Source organism: Polistes dominula, unplaced genomic scaffold, assembly GCF_049000335.1.
Source record: "Polistes dominula isolate Pdom_NZ unplaced genomic scaffold, Pdom_raw_medaka contig_73, whole genome shotgun sequence".
Classification (NCBI taxonomy): Eukaryota; Metazoa; Arthropoda; class Insecta; order Hymenoptera; family Vespidae; genus Polistes; species Polistes dominula.
In genome coordinates, this window is record NW_028300951.1 from 286,686 (window position 1) to 304,421 (window position 17,736).

At 36.7% G+C, this 17,736-nt stretch overlaps 1 protein-coding gene across 1 annotated transcript; it reads right to left on the reverse strand.

Annotated features, from left to right (window-relative positions):
* Positions 1-62: 62 nt before the first annotated feature.
* On the reverse strand, positions 63-15,915 carry LOC107072093 (uncharacterized). The gene is given in 5 exon segments (XM_015331718.2): positions 63-2,384; positions 2,470-2,954; positions 2,956-3,222; positions 3,325-3,732; positions 14,580-15,915. Coding segments are annotated over 5 exon segments (2,868 nt in total). The 5' UTR covers positions 14,664-15,915; the 3' UTR covers positions 63-760.
* Positions 15,916-17,736: the final 1,821 nt, after the last annotated feature.

Below are 17,736 nucleotides of genomic sequence, written 5' to 3' on the forward strand. Positions count from 1 at the left end.
CTCATTTTGAATTGATGAGATAGGTAATATCTATATAATTTATTAATTTCTTTTAACAAGTATTTATAGTGTAATTTAAACATTTATTTAATTTCTCCTATGTGTACATAAGAATTGTAAATTGATTTGAAAATTTCATCCTCTCTATAGCGTTCATATTTTTTTTTATACAAAAATATGGAATTAAAAATGACATCAATAACATCACATCAGGTATTACTTGTATTTCAATTGAACATTATAGCGAGTCAGTCGATAAAAGTAAAAATGCAATAGTTATGACACTATTAAGTCGTAGCTTGATTGGTTTAAGTTTAAACATATTCTTCTCTTTTTTTAATATTATAATAATAATTATTATTATTATTGTTGTTCTTAAAGCTAGCAGAAATAGAAAAAGAAAAAAAAACAAAGGAGGCAAAAGAGATGTTTTAGCATACACATATAAATACTTCTCTTTCAATTGAACTATTATAATATAAAAGTAACTAGAATTGTTGTTTACAATTATACAGAATACCATAGGGTATATTTTAATAATAGTAGATAATCCATTAAACATTTCTAAAAATCATTTAACAACGAACGGAACATATTGAGAATATTAGTTATACACACATATACACAAACAAATTTGCAAGCATATTTAATAGCTTTGCAATGCGGACTCGATATTTCAAAAATCTACAATAATTTAAGATATTTTAATGTTATGTTAGCTGTGAATAGTATGGCTTTGAAAAAAGCGTTTAATTTATCATCAGACGAACGGACCGGTCCAATGTCTTACGTGCGTCGTTGCTGTCGTATTGGATGTTGAGGCATTGTGTTTTTCTAAAATTGCCGTTGCTTTGATCTTATTCTTATATTTAACGTCCTTAGGTTTGAGCATACTCTTATGATTGCTTAATAATCTCGAGGGTGTTAATATGGATTTGTTGCTCAGACCCGTTGCCTCCAAGAAATTATCGTAACCAGTATTCGCATTATTGCTAGCAGTCGTAACATGATTATTATTGTCTTTGGTCAGTGAATTATTAGTTTCATTTGGACTAACAGCAACTACGAGATGATTATTACCAAGCCGTTCGGATCCATCGGCTTCCGGCCGATTTGGATCATCCGAAAGATCGCATTCGTCGAGGTTAAATTCTTCAAAGTTTTGCCTTATGTCGAATTCTTGGCCGAATTCCGCGCGAACGTATCTCTCCTTAGGCTTACTACGTTCCTTAGATCGTTCCTCATTTTCTCCGCCAATTTTAAATTCCTCAAAGTGTCGCACTATATTCGTAACCCTTGGAATTTTACGCGATCGATGGACTACATTCTTCTCGTTTGAATGACGAGCTTGAAAGGACGATCTAACGTTGTTGAATCTATTTTTCCAAAAATTACCATCCTCGTTGTTTCCCACATTTTTCGTAGACGCCTCGTCGAAGTTTAAATTTTTAATAGACGACTTGGCGATCGATGAAGATTCGATCGGCGAACCGATAAGAGCAAATATCTTCTTGCCGTGTCCAGCGGAACTGACCTCTGACAATTTTTTTCTAGTTTCGTCTATCAGAAAGGACGGGCTAGGTATTTTCTTCAATATCAAAGTATTATTTCGAAATTGTGGCTTAGGCGGTAACGCCGGTGGAGTTTTAGGCGATGGCAACATAACTTCTGGCAACGATTCAATGTCCTCGTAGTCAAGATTTTTAGCTATGGTCAAACGTTTCGTCGACATCTGCAAACAAGTTTTCTCTTCGATTCTTTCCATTCTAAGAGGTGGGCTCACCGATTGAATCGGTATTTTTGGTTTTTGCGTCGAGGAGACAAGGTTTGGATTTGTAACTTCCTCTGGCTCGACCTTTGGTTCTATAATTACGATCGGTATAACTTTTGCTTCTTCAGAATCATTCACGAGAACAGATTCTACGGTAGAGCCGACTACTTCGTTAGGATCAACAGGATGAGCTATTCTCATGCCATATTCGTCCTCAGAAGTTGTTGCTTCGAAACTGCCAATGTTCATCGATCTTTGATCACTGAAATCACCACTGAGAGTCTCCTTTTCCATCAATCCTTCTTCAGAATTTTTCCTTTCCATTTCCGAACCAACCGACTCGATATCAGACAATCTGGCTGGTTGAAATCTCACTGTCCTACCTCGGTGTTTAAATCTCCTTGGTACCGAAAGAACGCGATCTTCGTCTTCCATATCCCTCAAAAGAATTTGATTGACACATTCGAGGACGGAATTATGATTACTGTTTGGCTGATAAGAAGTATGCCTAAAAACGTCGTCGTTATTTTTATCTTCGTCAGGATCGCTATACCAATTGCCACTGGTCTCTTCTGTATTCTGTTCATCCGTTGTCGTCTCGACTTCGATCGAACTGCAACATAGATAGAAGAAAACTTTACATTAGATATAAATTACACGAGACGAATACAAATATTAAATATCATCGTTATACTTACGTATCGTTATTGTTATTAGTATAATCCTGACAAGTTTCGGGAACGACTATCCCATTCGAATGTTCCAAATTTTTCACATTATTCTCATTGCACGAATTAACGTATATCGGTTCCTGTTCCTTTTCTTCATCCTCCGAAACAAAATTACAATCCATACCATCGTCCTTACTTTCCGTTCTTATTATATTTGTACACCCTAACGAGCCCTTAATCGAACTTTTTAGCGATTTCGATCTACCCATTGAAGCTTTCTTCTTCGTCGAATTAAAGACAACGTCACCGACCATCAACGTTTCTCCTTCGTTGTCGTCACTGATATTTTCGTTATATTCGTCATCCTCATCTTCTACCTTATCATCCTCCAACTCGTTGTTATCCTCATCGAATATCATAGTAGTCTCATTTTCACTATCCGTTACCGTTGTTGGTGTACACCTATTCGACTTGTTCAAAGTCGAACCTGGAGATACATCCGTACTCTCCCCCCTCGCAAAAACCTTCCGTACTGATCAACGAAGGGCTACCTTCTGTAGTGGTAGTAACGATAGATGCATCGGTATTTTCGCTACTCGTTAAACTTGTCTTGGAGACGTCGCTACCCGTAAAACTATAAGTCTTCTTGATCCCACGATCCAAGTTTTCCAAAGCGACTGGTAATACCTCGGAAGAATCGAGCTTCGTGATGATTTCACACTTGAGATTCTCGATCTCTTTGCTGAGATCATCGTCGTCCTGTCTCGAATCGATTTCATTCTAAACATTTCAAACACAGAATTATTTAATATAAATCAAATTTCAATAGGATGGCCCAAAAGTTCTTAAATTATAAGTAGAAATAATAATTTGACTTGTTACCTCGAGTTTTTCAGTCTTCTCCAGCGAAGAACTCTTATCAACGTTAGGACCAAAGTTGACCTTAATAGCCGTTGGTCTTCCTAATATCTGCTCACGTTTAGATTTGATATAATTTTTGGTGTAACGTCTTAACCTAGCGATCTCCAACTGTTGATTCCTAATAACGTTGTCCTTTTCACATAATACCTGTCTAATCGACTTTTGTTCTTGCTTTAATCGAGCTTCCAAGATCAATAGAGCACGGAGAATCCGTGACAACTGTTGATCCCTTAAGGTCCTTTCCGATTCGTAACTCGCGGTACGATTGTCCAATTCTCTCACCAAATCTCGACATCTTTTCGTCGCAGCTTTTAATGTTTCTTGAGTATGAGCTAACTCTTCTTTTAAGGTACGAACTTCGGTTTCCATCTGAAAGACATTCAAACATTTTTCGTCAAAATTTCATTTCTCTAAAGAATTCAATCGTTCCCCCCCCCCACCGCTCCCATCTCCTCGAGACAAATATTTAATCTGATAATAAATGATCTAGACATTATCGATTTGAAATCACTGGATCTTTGACGAGCTATCAGGAAAGATAAAACAAGTACATATTCGTATAATAGATCGGAACGTGTGAGAAGCAACATTTGTGTCGCACGCGTGAACACAAACGAGGAATCACGAGAATTGAACTTTCCTGCTATGGAATCCGGGCAAACGCTTACGTGGCAGGAAGCGATCCACAAAACTTACGACTCCTCTTTGACTTTTAATTACAATCTATTACAACCTATTTTATATGTACACATATTATATATAATATGTACACATAGGTGAAACTCGTGTATATTTACAAACAATATTTGATGCAATCTAACGGTACTAACTAGATTCATCGTTCGATCCACTTTTCTTTCAGCGAAAGTGCACAGCTGTTGGTTTTTTTCTGAATGAAAAGCACATATTCGTTAAACATAAAGGAAAAAATTCAAATAGTTAACGATGATTAATTACGATTTTGATATAATGATCGATTTCAAAACAATTCTGACATTTATATCAGCGTATAATACACAAATTTGTTCGAGGAATATCTCACGATGGCACCGGTGCACCGGTGCAATCAATGACTTTCGAAACGGGGTCATTCGCGATAAACGTTATAAGGCCATTGGTCAATTTTTCGAGGAAATCAGGGACGATGCAAATGTGGTATGTATATTGTGTTAAACCGATAATGCATTACACCGAGTCAACGTTATTTTAATTGGCATTCCAAGCGATTCATTTGCCGATTCATTTGCCGATTCATTTGCCGATTCGTTTGCCGATAAAATCAATGTAATTGGTGCTCGATAAATTAATCATCGCTGTTTGCATCCCATGTTTGCATCCTAAATTATTGCAATATTTTCCCTCCTCTTTTTTCATAGTACAAATGAAATCGTTTATAATTTGATTTTTGTACATTTTTAGATGTTCACCTTGATGACTTCGGGTTTGGAAGAAACAGAAGACGATCGCACGATCTTGTTCCCTTCGATTGTAATGAAATTTGAAAAGGATCGACGAAAAGAACGCGTGCAACCGCGCGCATTGATCGAATTTCATCCGATTTCGAAGCGACACGACATTCTGCCGTCGGCACTCGTCCTCGGTACTCGTCCTCGGCACATTCGTCGCGCGACTCGTCTCCTTCGGCCTCGAGCACTAATAAAACCTGGCCTGACTATACGCGTATGTATTTGTGTTTGTGTGAAAGAGGACGAAAGATAGGACGCCGGTCAGTTTACCCAATGAAACACACGAAGGCCCTCGAGGACAGCCGAACTTCCTCGAAAACTCGTCGAATGTTAAAACCAGACGAAGGACCTTTTTCTTTTATTTGTCTCACACATAACGCACTGTAAACTATTCTCTGTTTATATTTTCGTATCTATTTCTTCCAAAGGTACGTTTCGAAGACCGCTGTTGATGTTGCTACTACTGGTGCTGACATTTCTTTGTCCCTGGCGCAGGCGCGCACGCGAGTCCATGCAAAAGGTGAGAGAGAGGGTAGAAGAGAGAACGAAAAACAACGGAATCGCACGAATCCTGTGGTGGAACTACTCGCGCGACCAGTCGACTCGCTCAAAAGAGAGTAAGAGTGGGAGAGACAGGTAAATGTGGAGAAAAAGAGGGAGGGGATTCGATAAAGGCCAGCAGAGAGGTGAGACGACGACTGCACGCGCGGTTAGGCGAGGCCAACCGTACTAACTTACAGTAGCGAATAGAAGAAATGGCTTGCATTCACGCTATCTCCCCTTTATTTTTCATCGAATCTACATTTTCTCTTTTCTTTCCACACTTTTCTTCTTATTTCAATTCTACCTTTTCAGATAGTTCGTTTCAATTTGTTAATAATATTTCTTCAAATTCTTAATAATACTGATTTCAAATGTTACGTTCTACGGCAGAATAAAATCTTTGTAAAAATAGAAGGAATTTGGAATAAAATAGGAAAGAGACTTGGTCGAGTGGACAAGAAAGTCCTCGTGCTACGTAATATAGGCCATTTTTGTTGACCGCTGTACGGTTCTGTTAGGTGGTATAGTTTGGCCTGGCTTGGCCTGGCATACTTTTTACGATACACTCGTTGTGTTGTGTCGTCTTCGCTTCTTTCTTTCTTTCTGTCTTTCTTTCTTTCTTTCTTTAGAAAAGGATGTGACACGTTCAACTTCATCTAACAAAAATGAATAACTCTTTGGTCGTATCGTAACAATTGTTCCTAATGCAAATTTGTTTTTCTTTATATAAATGTCCTCGGTGTATTTGAATTACACTATCGTTCATGGTAATCGTTATGAACAACGCATATCGTCCATCCGGTTTATTTACTACACCTAATATGCCTTGTGTGTGATCAGCTTCCTTGTTATACTGTCTACACATTAAATGCATGCATACTTTTATGGGGGAACTCAACACTCCTTTAGACTCCGTAATATTCTTTATATAAAAATCACGAAGGAACGATCATCGATCAAAAGTTATACTTTTAATTATTTCATAATAGATTATGGTAATTTTGTGTCTATAGCTTATATGACATACATCCCGTTTATTCTCACAGTTTTACATCGTAATTTTCATTGCATTTATTTCTACAAAATTATCCTATCATTGTTAACTAACACACACTGAATCTTAGCACCACTCGTAAAACTATTCGATCGTTTTCTCTCTCTCTCTCTCTCTCTCTTTCTCTTTCCACGATAACGTCAAATCGATTTATTAACTCCGTTACCTTAGAAACTCGTTACTTGTAAGATCCCAGTCTCTTAATATGGAATTTGTAGTAGATAACTGTTATCACGATGCACGAATAGCTAGTTGGTGAACAATACTAGAGAAAACAAGAAAAAGAAAAAGAAAAAAAAAGAGAGAGAGATAGATAGAGAATAGAGTAAAAAGAAGGGGAAGGTAAGCTTACCGCCTGCGTGTAATCGAGCCAAAGCTTCGAATCGATTTTCTTTCTGCACGACATCCTTGATGCAATTTGCTTTTCTTTTTCTCTCCCTTTAAATCTATCACAAACACTTCACATAAATAGTTCAACTTTTCGTATAAGATATTTGGTTGTAATTCAATTGTTATCTAAAGTAGAGAAAATTTGCTTGTCTTTTCTTTTCGACTTTGACCCTGTTTTTTTTTTTCTTTTTTTTTTTTTTTTCAAAACACGTAACAAGATCGATAAGAAATTTAGCGAAACGTTAACGCGGCGCGTATCATCTTTTCTTTTCCGTTAGTTTGGATGTTTAGTAAATAAATGCAATAGAAACGAGCCGCCAATGGTTGTTGACCGTTGTAGTTGTTCCATGGCCAATTCGTGCTGCACGATTTCCCAAGGGTAAGATCGACGGGTTCGATAGTTTCATGGATCGTCGATAAACTTTACGCTTCCAATATTCTCTAATCTTAACTCATCCCGCCCGGTGCTTGTTATCGTTTATGTCAAGGAAATAAGAAAAATTTGCAAGTATATGAAGATACGTTTAGAAACGTGATTTTATGCACGTAGAAAAAGGCAAAGGCAAAGGCGAAAGCGAAAGAGAAAGGAAGAAAAGAAGAAGCTTAGATTCTCCGGATACTACTATATCTATGTATTATATATACTTGCAAATATGTTCTAGTTTATGTATTTGAGGAAGCGAATAGATTCGACAATTTTACTGCGATCGGAGAAACGTAAAAAGGGAAGGAAAATGCTCCTTCTTCTCCCGCGTTGCAACGTTCAAAGTTAAAAGAAATTAAATAATTTACGAGCAAGGTCGTCGTGACTCCGGGGGAGACGTTCAAGTAGCTTGCCAAGCTTTCCTGGTGTTAATTGGCTAGAATTAATTAGTAACGGCGACGATACGGAAGATGATGTAGCGGTATCACGTCCAATGGAACGTACATTTTTCTAATACACTCTCCAAGGTATGTTCGTGGAATCATTTAACAAGTTCTAGTCGATATCATCCATGATATATACGCGTAAATAACATGTGTGTGCGTTACGTGTAGGTGTATTCATTGAGACGTTAGTAAAAAAAAAAAAAGACTCTTGTTACATGATCCGCGAGAAAATTGATTATCACTAAATGATAGTATATCTATCTACACTTTGTAATTTTGTTATAACACCTTGAACGCGTATATCCTTTTCTTCTTTTACTTTATTTTTTGTCTTTTATTTTTATCACCGATTATGCGTTATCCATTACGTCTACACGAATCACTCGATCGATGACATTAGCGAGAACACGATGATTCAGCGATTCAAATTATTATTATTATGTTTCTTTTACTATGCCAAAAGAGATAAAGAATTTTCATTAGAGTCACTTTTGATAGGTTGACAAAACACGTAAAATAACTATCGACCAACTCTAAAAAGAGCAGACGACGAGACTACACGATTTATGAAAAGAAACATCGTACTGTTCGTTCTCGTCTGACCAGCCACTTTCCTTATCTCCTTAGTCTCCAATGCGATAAGGATAAAGTTGCTCGTTGCTGACGTTAGAGTTCTCTTTCTCTTTTTCTCTTTCCCTCTTTCTCGTTGAAATTCTCTCTTTTTTTGTTCCTCTCTCCAAAATTGCATACTTTCTCTTAATAATCTTTTTTCTTCGTTCGTAATATTACTAAATCTAATCTGAAGATAATTTCGGTCGAGTGCTTGAATAGGTGAAGGATCTACCGAGGATCGAATGAACTAACCGAAAATCGTAGTAGAATATCGGTCTTTTTTTAATCCTCCATTGTATTTATAAAACGATATCGTACAAACGTATGTACACAGTAACATATGGCCAACGGTTGGGAGAAGAAAGAAGAATATAATCGATAGAGTTTCCTGATAACGGCTTACAACGTGACTGAAAATTGTCTCGGCTGATTGTTACCTACGATCGTGTTCTAACTATCGGCTAAAGGAAGGAAATACGTAACCGCAATGAATACGACGTTAGCACGATAGAACAAACAATGAATTACGCTTAACTATTAAACTCTGTTAAACTTACTTATACATTTATGCATATATATGTATCTACCAAGGAAGAGATATAACTGTGAAACTCGTGCAAATATTCCGACTTTTTTTTAACGTCTTATTTAACTAAAATCCTTGTGTTTTTTTATTTTTATTTTTATTTTTATTTTTATTAACGTCGATAGCATCTATATAATTGTCTTATTGTTAGAAACAGGCTTATTTGATCAGAGCAATATTGATTGTCGTTTAATTTTTTTTACTACGTAGCATGTTTTTAAATATTACCTTGCATATACATCTTACTTCTTGCGCAATGATCAATGACAGTAGGTGGATTTATTTTTAAAATTCCGATGGATCTTGTGCACGCACAATAACTTCTTTTACATATAGCGATCGTGTATCAAAGAGAAGACAAAGATTCTCGTCCCGTTTACGTATACAACCGTAAATATTACCGATACTGGGTCAATGAAAATATCGAGATGCTTATGTTAAGTTTATTTTCTCTCTCTCTCTCTCTCTCTCTCTCTCTCTCTCTCTCTCTCCACCCCCACCTTCCTTCTCGTGGAAATGTCAAGAAGATAAGCAAAGATGTGCGACGATTATTTTCATCTTGAGAAAAGTACAATCCATCATCGTTAACAAAGACTAAAATTGGCATTAATAATTTGCTATAAGAAATATTAGAAATATTAGAAAATATGAGAGGAGCAACTTTTGCCAACTATTGTGACAATTTGTGAAAACTATTTGACTACGTAGAGGATTTATTTACCGAGTTAGCCAGCAACTTCTTAGAGTGTTTGTTACGCTTTCTTAAATCTTTTATAGTTTCTTAGCGACAATTTCGCATAATATAATCGTCGACGAAAGCATATAGCGTAGTATATGCGCGTTCCATCCGTTGTAAGAGAAAAATAACATTAATGCATAAGAGAGAAACTTTAATCGATAATAAAAATAGCAACTAAAGATATACAGAGAGAGAGAGAGAGAGAGAGAGAGAGAGAGAGATATCTGTTAAACTGGGACATGGTCAATTATTACACATAAGTTTCCTTAATTGATTCTCGTTAAAAATATAACGCGATTTGATGGAGAAGTTTGTTAACAATTTGAAAAGTAAATAGTCAAACAGAACGATCGTGTATCGAATTAGTTTTATTATCAGATTTATTCTTTTGATATTGGTCTAAGTAGTTATCTTAATTACGTGATTATACTATTTCGTATTGAATCGTGTATTGAAAGTAGATAAAAATAGCGACGTTGATAATTTCATTAGATTAAAATTAGATAGAATGGAATGCGGTAACAAAAGGAATATTAAGACGTCGACCTACTTCCTTCCAATCGAACATGAAATTCGCTAATCTTACTTCGCGTGTGTTAAAGCGTGTAAGTACCACGCGTAAATGCGTACTTACATATTTCATTAAACGGATTGGACAAAAATGTGAAACTTTCTTCGAAAGTTCAAGGCGGACTTTAGCGAACATATGCGTTCATAAGCGAAATATATAACGCATGCTCGAGAGTTTATATATGCAAGCTACCTTTTCTTGCTAGATTATTATATCCATGCAGGAGAGGGTGAGGGAAAGGGAGAGGAAAAGAGTGACGCAGCGAAGCGTGGAGAACGCACGACAAAAATACAAACGACGGACCTAGTTTTCGCAATTACAACCGATATGGAGCGAAAGTTACTTCTTGCTATTTCTTTCTTTCTTTCTTTCTTTCTTTCTTCCTTTCTTTCCTTCTTTCTTTTCTGTTCTATTATATTTTCTAAATTCATATGTATATATATATATATATATGTATATGTATTTAAGTTTTCTATTTTAGGAAAATGTACAAATTATATTTGGCAATGTTATTAGCGTGTATTAATTACGATCAAATGTAAATCGGGGCATGGCAAACTTTTTGCAGCAGCAGCAGCAGCAGCAGCGAGGCAAGACCCACTTTCGAAGACGCTCGAAAGTATAATTACTGTAAGAGAATTCATCGATAATAAGCAATTGAAAATGTAGACAATCATTAAATACTAAAGTCAAAGTAACATATAAGTACGAGTTTGTATTTCTCTCGTATTTAGATAGGTATTTCAATTTGATCGGAATTATTTGAAAATGTTGAGATAGGATCATCGCGAGATGATCGATTAGTTGAAATTGCGCGCGTGTATCGATGACGCGCATGGCGCGAAACTCTTTCGGCTTGTTGATTTGCGCGCGTGCCACTTGCATTCTGATCTCCGGATACACGCGTGGCATTACGTCTGCGCCAGTTAACGTCGACGACGTCGACGACAACGACGACGACGACAACGACGACGACGACGACGACGACGACGACGACGACGAAGACGGAGACGAAGACTATGACGAGAGGAACGACGATAATAAACGGCGCGGTATCAACGACGATGGAAAGGCGCGCGCGACGCAAGTCTTTGCCCCGACACTTTTGCGTGCACACCTTCTTCTCACTTTACTTGCCTTGTTAACAGATTGACTGTTATAGTGATCATCCGTAATCATCGTCTTCCTCTTTCGCCTAAAACTTTCTTTCGATCATCGACGCTAGTTGATATTTGTTTGTTTGTTTTTTTTTTTTCCAATTTATAAATACCAATATATGCCAATAACTGTTGTTCTATGCAATACTTTATCTATTAATTTATACAAAATATTATCGATCTATGTAGCAATTCAATCTATAGGGATGTAAATTAAAAAATGCATCAATGTAATAATTATTTTTGTTAGTAATTATAGCTTGAAGACAAATAGTAATGTTAAATATCATCCTTTTGATATTCTTCTTACTCTTCTTCAGAAACAACTGGAGGGTTTTTCGATTCGATCAAGCAAGCATACGTCGACAGACATGATGAATGATCGATGATAATGATAAAAAGAAAAAGAAAAAGAAAAAATGGTGAATTCGAATCGGGTACGGGGCCAACGCCCTTGAACTCGATCGCCGTGACAATAGAGAACGCTTGCGCATATATTTCTAAAGAAAGTCTCAGCCGTCCGGTTTAGTGCGCGCGTAGGCGTCTCTTTGTTCCGCAAATCTGTGCGCAAAAGCTCTAATATTTTCTCTACCTAATATACTAAATAGAAGTACATAGGTACATATGCAGAACTAACAAGCGTAAAGTAGTATTTTTTTTTTTTTAATTCTATCAGGAAAAAATATACAAATTGTAAGTGGTCAAATTTAAAGGAAACAACAGTATCTTATCAACTTGGTTCTTCCCTTGTAAGAGGTATCCGGTTTCACTCGTAAATCAGTGCTTTTGCATAACGCGAATTAGATTGTTGTATATTAAGCTATTAAATTGCATAAACGATGAGATGCCACCATTGGATGCAATTACATCTTTCTGGTATGAGATACTTCAATGATGTCAGCTTCAGCTTTACTATCATTATCTCGATGCATAATGAGAGAGAAAAGACTAGTAGAAATTGAAAAATTTACTTCAAATTTTCAACACTAAAAAATGACTAATGTAGAGTATACCGAAAGGGTTTGAATGTCAAATAATAGCAAAGGGATAGCACAAGGTATAGGACTACTAAAAGAGATTGACATTATTTAGAGTACCCTCTGTCCGTTTTTTGGAGAAGTTGAAGAAACAAACGATTTGCGCAAACGTCTTGATCGTTACTCTACCAGGCTAACAGAAGTTGGTAGCACGAGTATAAGCTCACACACGAGAGTCCTACTGCATTAGTAGACGACTCGCGCGTGCTCTTTCGTGTCTCTCTTTTACACTCGCCGCGACATCCACGTGACTAACAACTGTTGACACACGCGTGTGCTTCCATGTGCTCGAGAAAAAAACCTTCTTCTCGTCATTCCTCCTCCTTACAACTAAACTACCTTTCTTTTTTCTCACGACATTTTATTGCAAGGAAATCCCAACGATTGCAAATTCCAATAGTCTAACTTAATCGTAAACGAATGATCGATTTTTTGTCATTTGATCCGTTAATTCTTTCAAAGTTTCCTACTTCTATTTATAATTTATTATAGTATACTATATGAAATTGAAATAAATAGATCGAAGGACGTAATTAAGCGATACCGAGAACCCACCGTGCATTTTAATACCAATCTGCCAACTTATAAACTCGTTTAGTCACGTGGACGTTAAACAGATGACACGTCCCTCTTCAATGACCCATTCATTCATTCATTCATTCATTCATTGATGCTTTTCTCAGAGAGAAATTTACTTTACTACGGAAATTCTACAAAGTTAAAGATCTTTGCGAACAACATTGTCCTTAAGATCTGCATAATCCACCCTAATCGTTCATTTAGTCCCTAGGAGAAATGAATAGAACTTAAAGATTTTTAAGAAGGAAACAGAGAGAGTAAATCCGCGCATCCGGAAGGTCCGCGTGAGAAGACGACAAATTTTGCGAAAAACCTGGGTAAACGTGTAACGGTCGCTTCGCACGCTATTATCCGTCCTCGTTTATGCGATAAACCTGTTTTACGAGAGCGATTCAAAAGGCGTACAGGTGACCGTGCCATGCGTACTAATTTCTACTCCCTCGAAAGAGTACCGAAAGCAACCAAATTTTAAATACTTTTTTCTTCTTTTTTTGTTGTTGTTGTCCAATCTTAATCTCTAAACCGATTGACGTTTAATCGTAAGATAAAAGTCATCATTTTGTAAGAACAGTCATTGGTATAAGTCGAACGTTTATGCGTGTGCGTGCCAATTAAAGAATGCTCAGTTCGTTGGTTACTTTTAATTGTTCTTAACGAAGCTAAACGTTCTACGTGGTCCAACGTCATGTCGTGTAATAATGGATAACGGTTTTGTTAAATGGTTACAATCCTCCTACAAATTTATTCTACGTTATATAAAATATTACAAATTCAAAATTCACTTGATAATAAGTATGATGAACAATGAAACACGATATTGCTAGCCAACGCAACAAACAGCAATGCTATATAATATCTTACACAATTTTAGACTTTCATAATTACATAAGTTGCATGTGCATATGCAAATACAAATATACTCATGATAGATCGATGCTGTATTATAATATTATAATTATGATTGTATGATAGTATTAGTAGTAATAATAATAACAATAATAATATAGTAATATATCTAATGTAAGATTAAATAAAAAGAAAAAGTAGACGATACTAACGGTATAATAGTTGGCTACAACGAGTTGCACGATCTCAATTAACGATTCGAAATCTCCCCCGGCATTTTCTTCTCTCTCTCTCTCTCTCTCTCTCTCTCTCTCTCTCTCTCGCTCTCTCTTTTATTCTCTTTTGTTCTCCGTCTGTCTGTATATATCTTTGTCTCTCTTTTAAAAAGGGAAGAAGCAGGAAGATGGATCAAAGAGCAGATCCAGAGCGGCTCTTCTCTCGACCACCCGTCGACCGGTTTCCGTTTGCGTTTGCGTTTGCGTTTCATTGACTCCTTGAACTTACGAAGGATTTGCTCATTCCTTCGTCAAATAATCAAAACTATCATTGAAAAAAAAAGTTGTTGTTATTGTTGCGGTTGTTATTTTCTTTATCATAATCAATGAAGTAATTTAATCCGAAGAGAACAACCACCGGTCGTCTGTTAGTCGAGCACTCTCCTTGACTTGGAAGATATCGAATAATAATTTTTTGCTCGTTTTAACGCGTCGATAGAATAAAACAAAACTAATGGAGGAATATCGAAGAATTTCGTTTGTTAACTCACCTTCAGTTCGGCATTTCGTCCTGCATCGTGCGAGTGTCGACGATGGAAAGCCGTCACGCTCGAAAGTATCGTCGAGACGATCATGCGGACTAGGATTATTTTCTATTCCTTCGATCCTTTTATTCTTGATCCTATTGATCAGATCTGAACGATCGGAGACATTTTCAATGACGTTTGTCAAGAGCTTAGAAAAAGCTGTTTCGATATTCGAACACGTGTTCTTGATACCTGGCGCGCGTGCACATTTAATTCATCTATTTTAATCGATGATTCTCCTCTCCGATTAAAAAGATCGATACTATTAATAGGACATACCAACACAAATCACAATAACACGATTCTACGATGATTGCCAAATATTTTGGTTTTTTTTTTTTTTAATATTTTCTTTTATCAAATACACCGGTTAGCAAAAATCACTGACTCTCTCGTCAAATTGTGATCGTATTTGAAGGATTATCAAAAGGATTATCAAAAAGCAATAAGAAGTTTAAAAAAGGTATGACGAAACGCAGCTGGCAAAACGTCGAACGACACTGATAGCTCGTGCCTCTCGTGAAAGCTCCCTGCCTTCTCTGTCTGTCTTTTCTCCCTCCTCTGGCTTCCTCCCTCTTACACTACCCCTTCTCCTTTTCCTTCATACTCCAACCCTTTTCTTTCCACCCGTTCTCACATTGGCTCCGAATACGCGGTAACGATTTCGCGCTAACTTAAAAAATCTTCTAATTCGAATGTAATCGAAAACAAAAATATAATAATTATCCAGGTAAACAAAAGAAAATATTGATTTTTATATGGAGGTATAAGAAACGCGAGTTGTCATGTATAACTCAACATTAGAATTGAAAAGAGTTTAATGACCGTTCAATGGAAAGAAAGACGGCATTTAAAAAAAAAAAAAAAAAATGATGAAAAGAAAGGCGAGAAGCAAGTTAAAATTAAATTGAAAAGGGTTTTGATGTAAATGTTAGAAAGAGAAAGAGTCGTAAAAGATCTATCTATCAGGCACGTGCGCAAGGTACCAGGCACGGTGAGTCAGAGAAAGAAATAAAGAAAGATAAGTCGTTCGTATTTCGTGTGTAACGACTTCGCGTATACGTAAACGGCTTCCTCCTTTTGTTCCCCCATGGCGTAAAAGCGCCCGTATAACGTGCCATGCAAGAAAAGTATAACCCAACCAACACAGACAGAAGCTTAATCACAACGTCGGGACATTAGCCTCGAAGGAAGAAGAAGAAGAAGAAGAAGAAGAATAAAATGAATAAAATGAATAAAATGAATAAAAACACATAGAAAGAGTATGTACACTCGACTATTTTCTTTTTCTAGTTACGCAGCTGGATTGGTTTTCTCTGTGTGCGTATTCTTTATGGTGAATAATACAATGAAAGTCACGTATCTCGTATGAGCACGGCGAGGTGACGAGAGCACGTGCTCACGCGCGCGCGCCTCTTTACAAAGGGATCACAAAATGAGTAAGGTAAGGTACGCTTGTTGTGCGTGATTTCGTAAGACCGTTAGTGCATCATTGAGCTCCCCCTTTATTCAAGATAATGGGCTTAGAGGTTTCTTCTATACAATTTGTTGTCTTCGTCTATTAACCCTTTATACTGCGAGGCCTCTTTCGTTCGGTCAAATCACCAACTCCCGAGACGATTTTCCGCATATTTACTGAATTTCTTGCAGGTATCTTCAAATGATTTCAAAGAAGGACATTCGTTAAACATTAAGCTCTATATTGCTGTTTTGTATCGCAGTAATATGTGGAAAGACGTCAGTTCGGTGCAAAGCTCGCAATCCTTCTTAACTCACCTCAGTTTATTGGAATTATCGTGTTAAACCGAGTGGTGACCAAGAATAACCACTCCAGTGCAAAGGATTAAACATAAGGTATACGTGTATTATAAAAATGGATGTTTTTTAAGACTAACTGCTACCATTCCCTTTCGTATATGAGTGTATTATATAGAGTAGATATCTTCTTATCCAGAATAACTATTGCGAAAATGCGACGATTGTGACAGGATGAAATATGTACGTTGGAGAAGTGCGGGTGCTTGGAATGCTGTCGGTGAGATGTAGAGAAGACCGTAAACTAGAAATCGCTACCTAACTTAACTTTTAAGGTTGAAACTTGTGGAGCACCGATTTATCACGAAAGGATTCGGAGAATGCGAGAGGTTAAATTGTGCTTACGTGATCATTCCTGTATAAAAAAATAAATACGCGCTACCTACACCCACAGTTGGCAACGCACTATACGCGATAATAACATTTCCGCTCGTAGTAGTTGTAGAAGCTCAGGGTTCTCGCTAAACAAAGAGTCAAAAAACGAGGGTAGAAAAAGATGAGAGAGAACATTTTATTATTCCTCCGACACGCGCTAAGAGAACATGATTGTGTGAAAACACAGAGACGCAAACAATCGTTTCTGTCTGATCCCCCCTCCCTCGTCGCACCTGGTCAATTCTCCAAGCCTAAGGATTGTTATCTCGGTAGTCGGTTGCAATCTTCCTGTTTGATATAAATCAAGATTTCATTTTCTTATCTACCAGTGTTAACGAGTTAGAACGCAATTTAACGATCTAATGTTTTATTAATTGTAATTATTAAATGAATGATGTAATTAGGGGACAAGATGACCATCAAGACGATCATATTATACATTTAGGATTTTCACGAATTCGGCGAACCGTTGCACGCGTGTTACTTCGAAAAGTTACCTTTCCAACGTTCTTTCGTTATCTACAAAGGGAGGGGAAGCAATTGTTTTTTTCTATACCTTTCACAATGTGTGGAAAGCGATACGCAGTTTCATGTAATTTCATTTGAACAAATGTGTATTAGATGTCTCGAGAGAAAATGCATATGATTAAATCGTTTTCTCTAAATCTTAATATTACAATATTTCTATATAACAATTACCCTGTATATGTATATGTTTGCACTCGTTATCACGATTGGTTGATGGGAACGATTATAAGAGATAAAGAGATTAAGAATCATGCGTGAGGTGATAAATGAAAATAGAACGCGTTCCATATATATTTGTACGTGAATCTATCAATTTATATGCAATAGAATCATTGAACATTAAAAAAAAAAAAGACAAAGTAATCGTATTTAATGTATTATTATTTGAATAATTTAAAAAAAA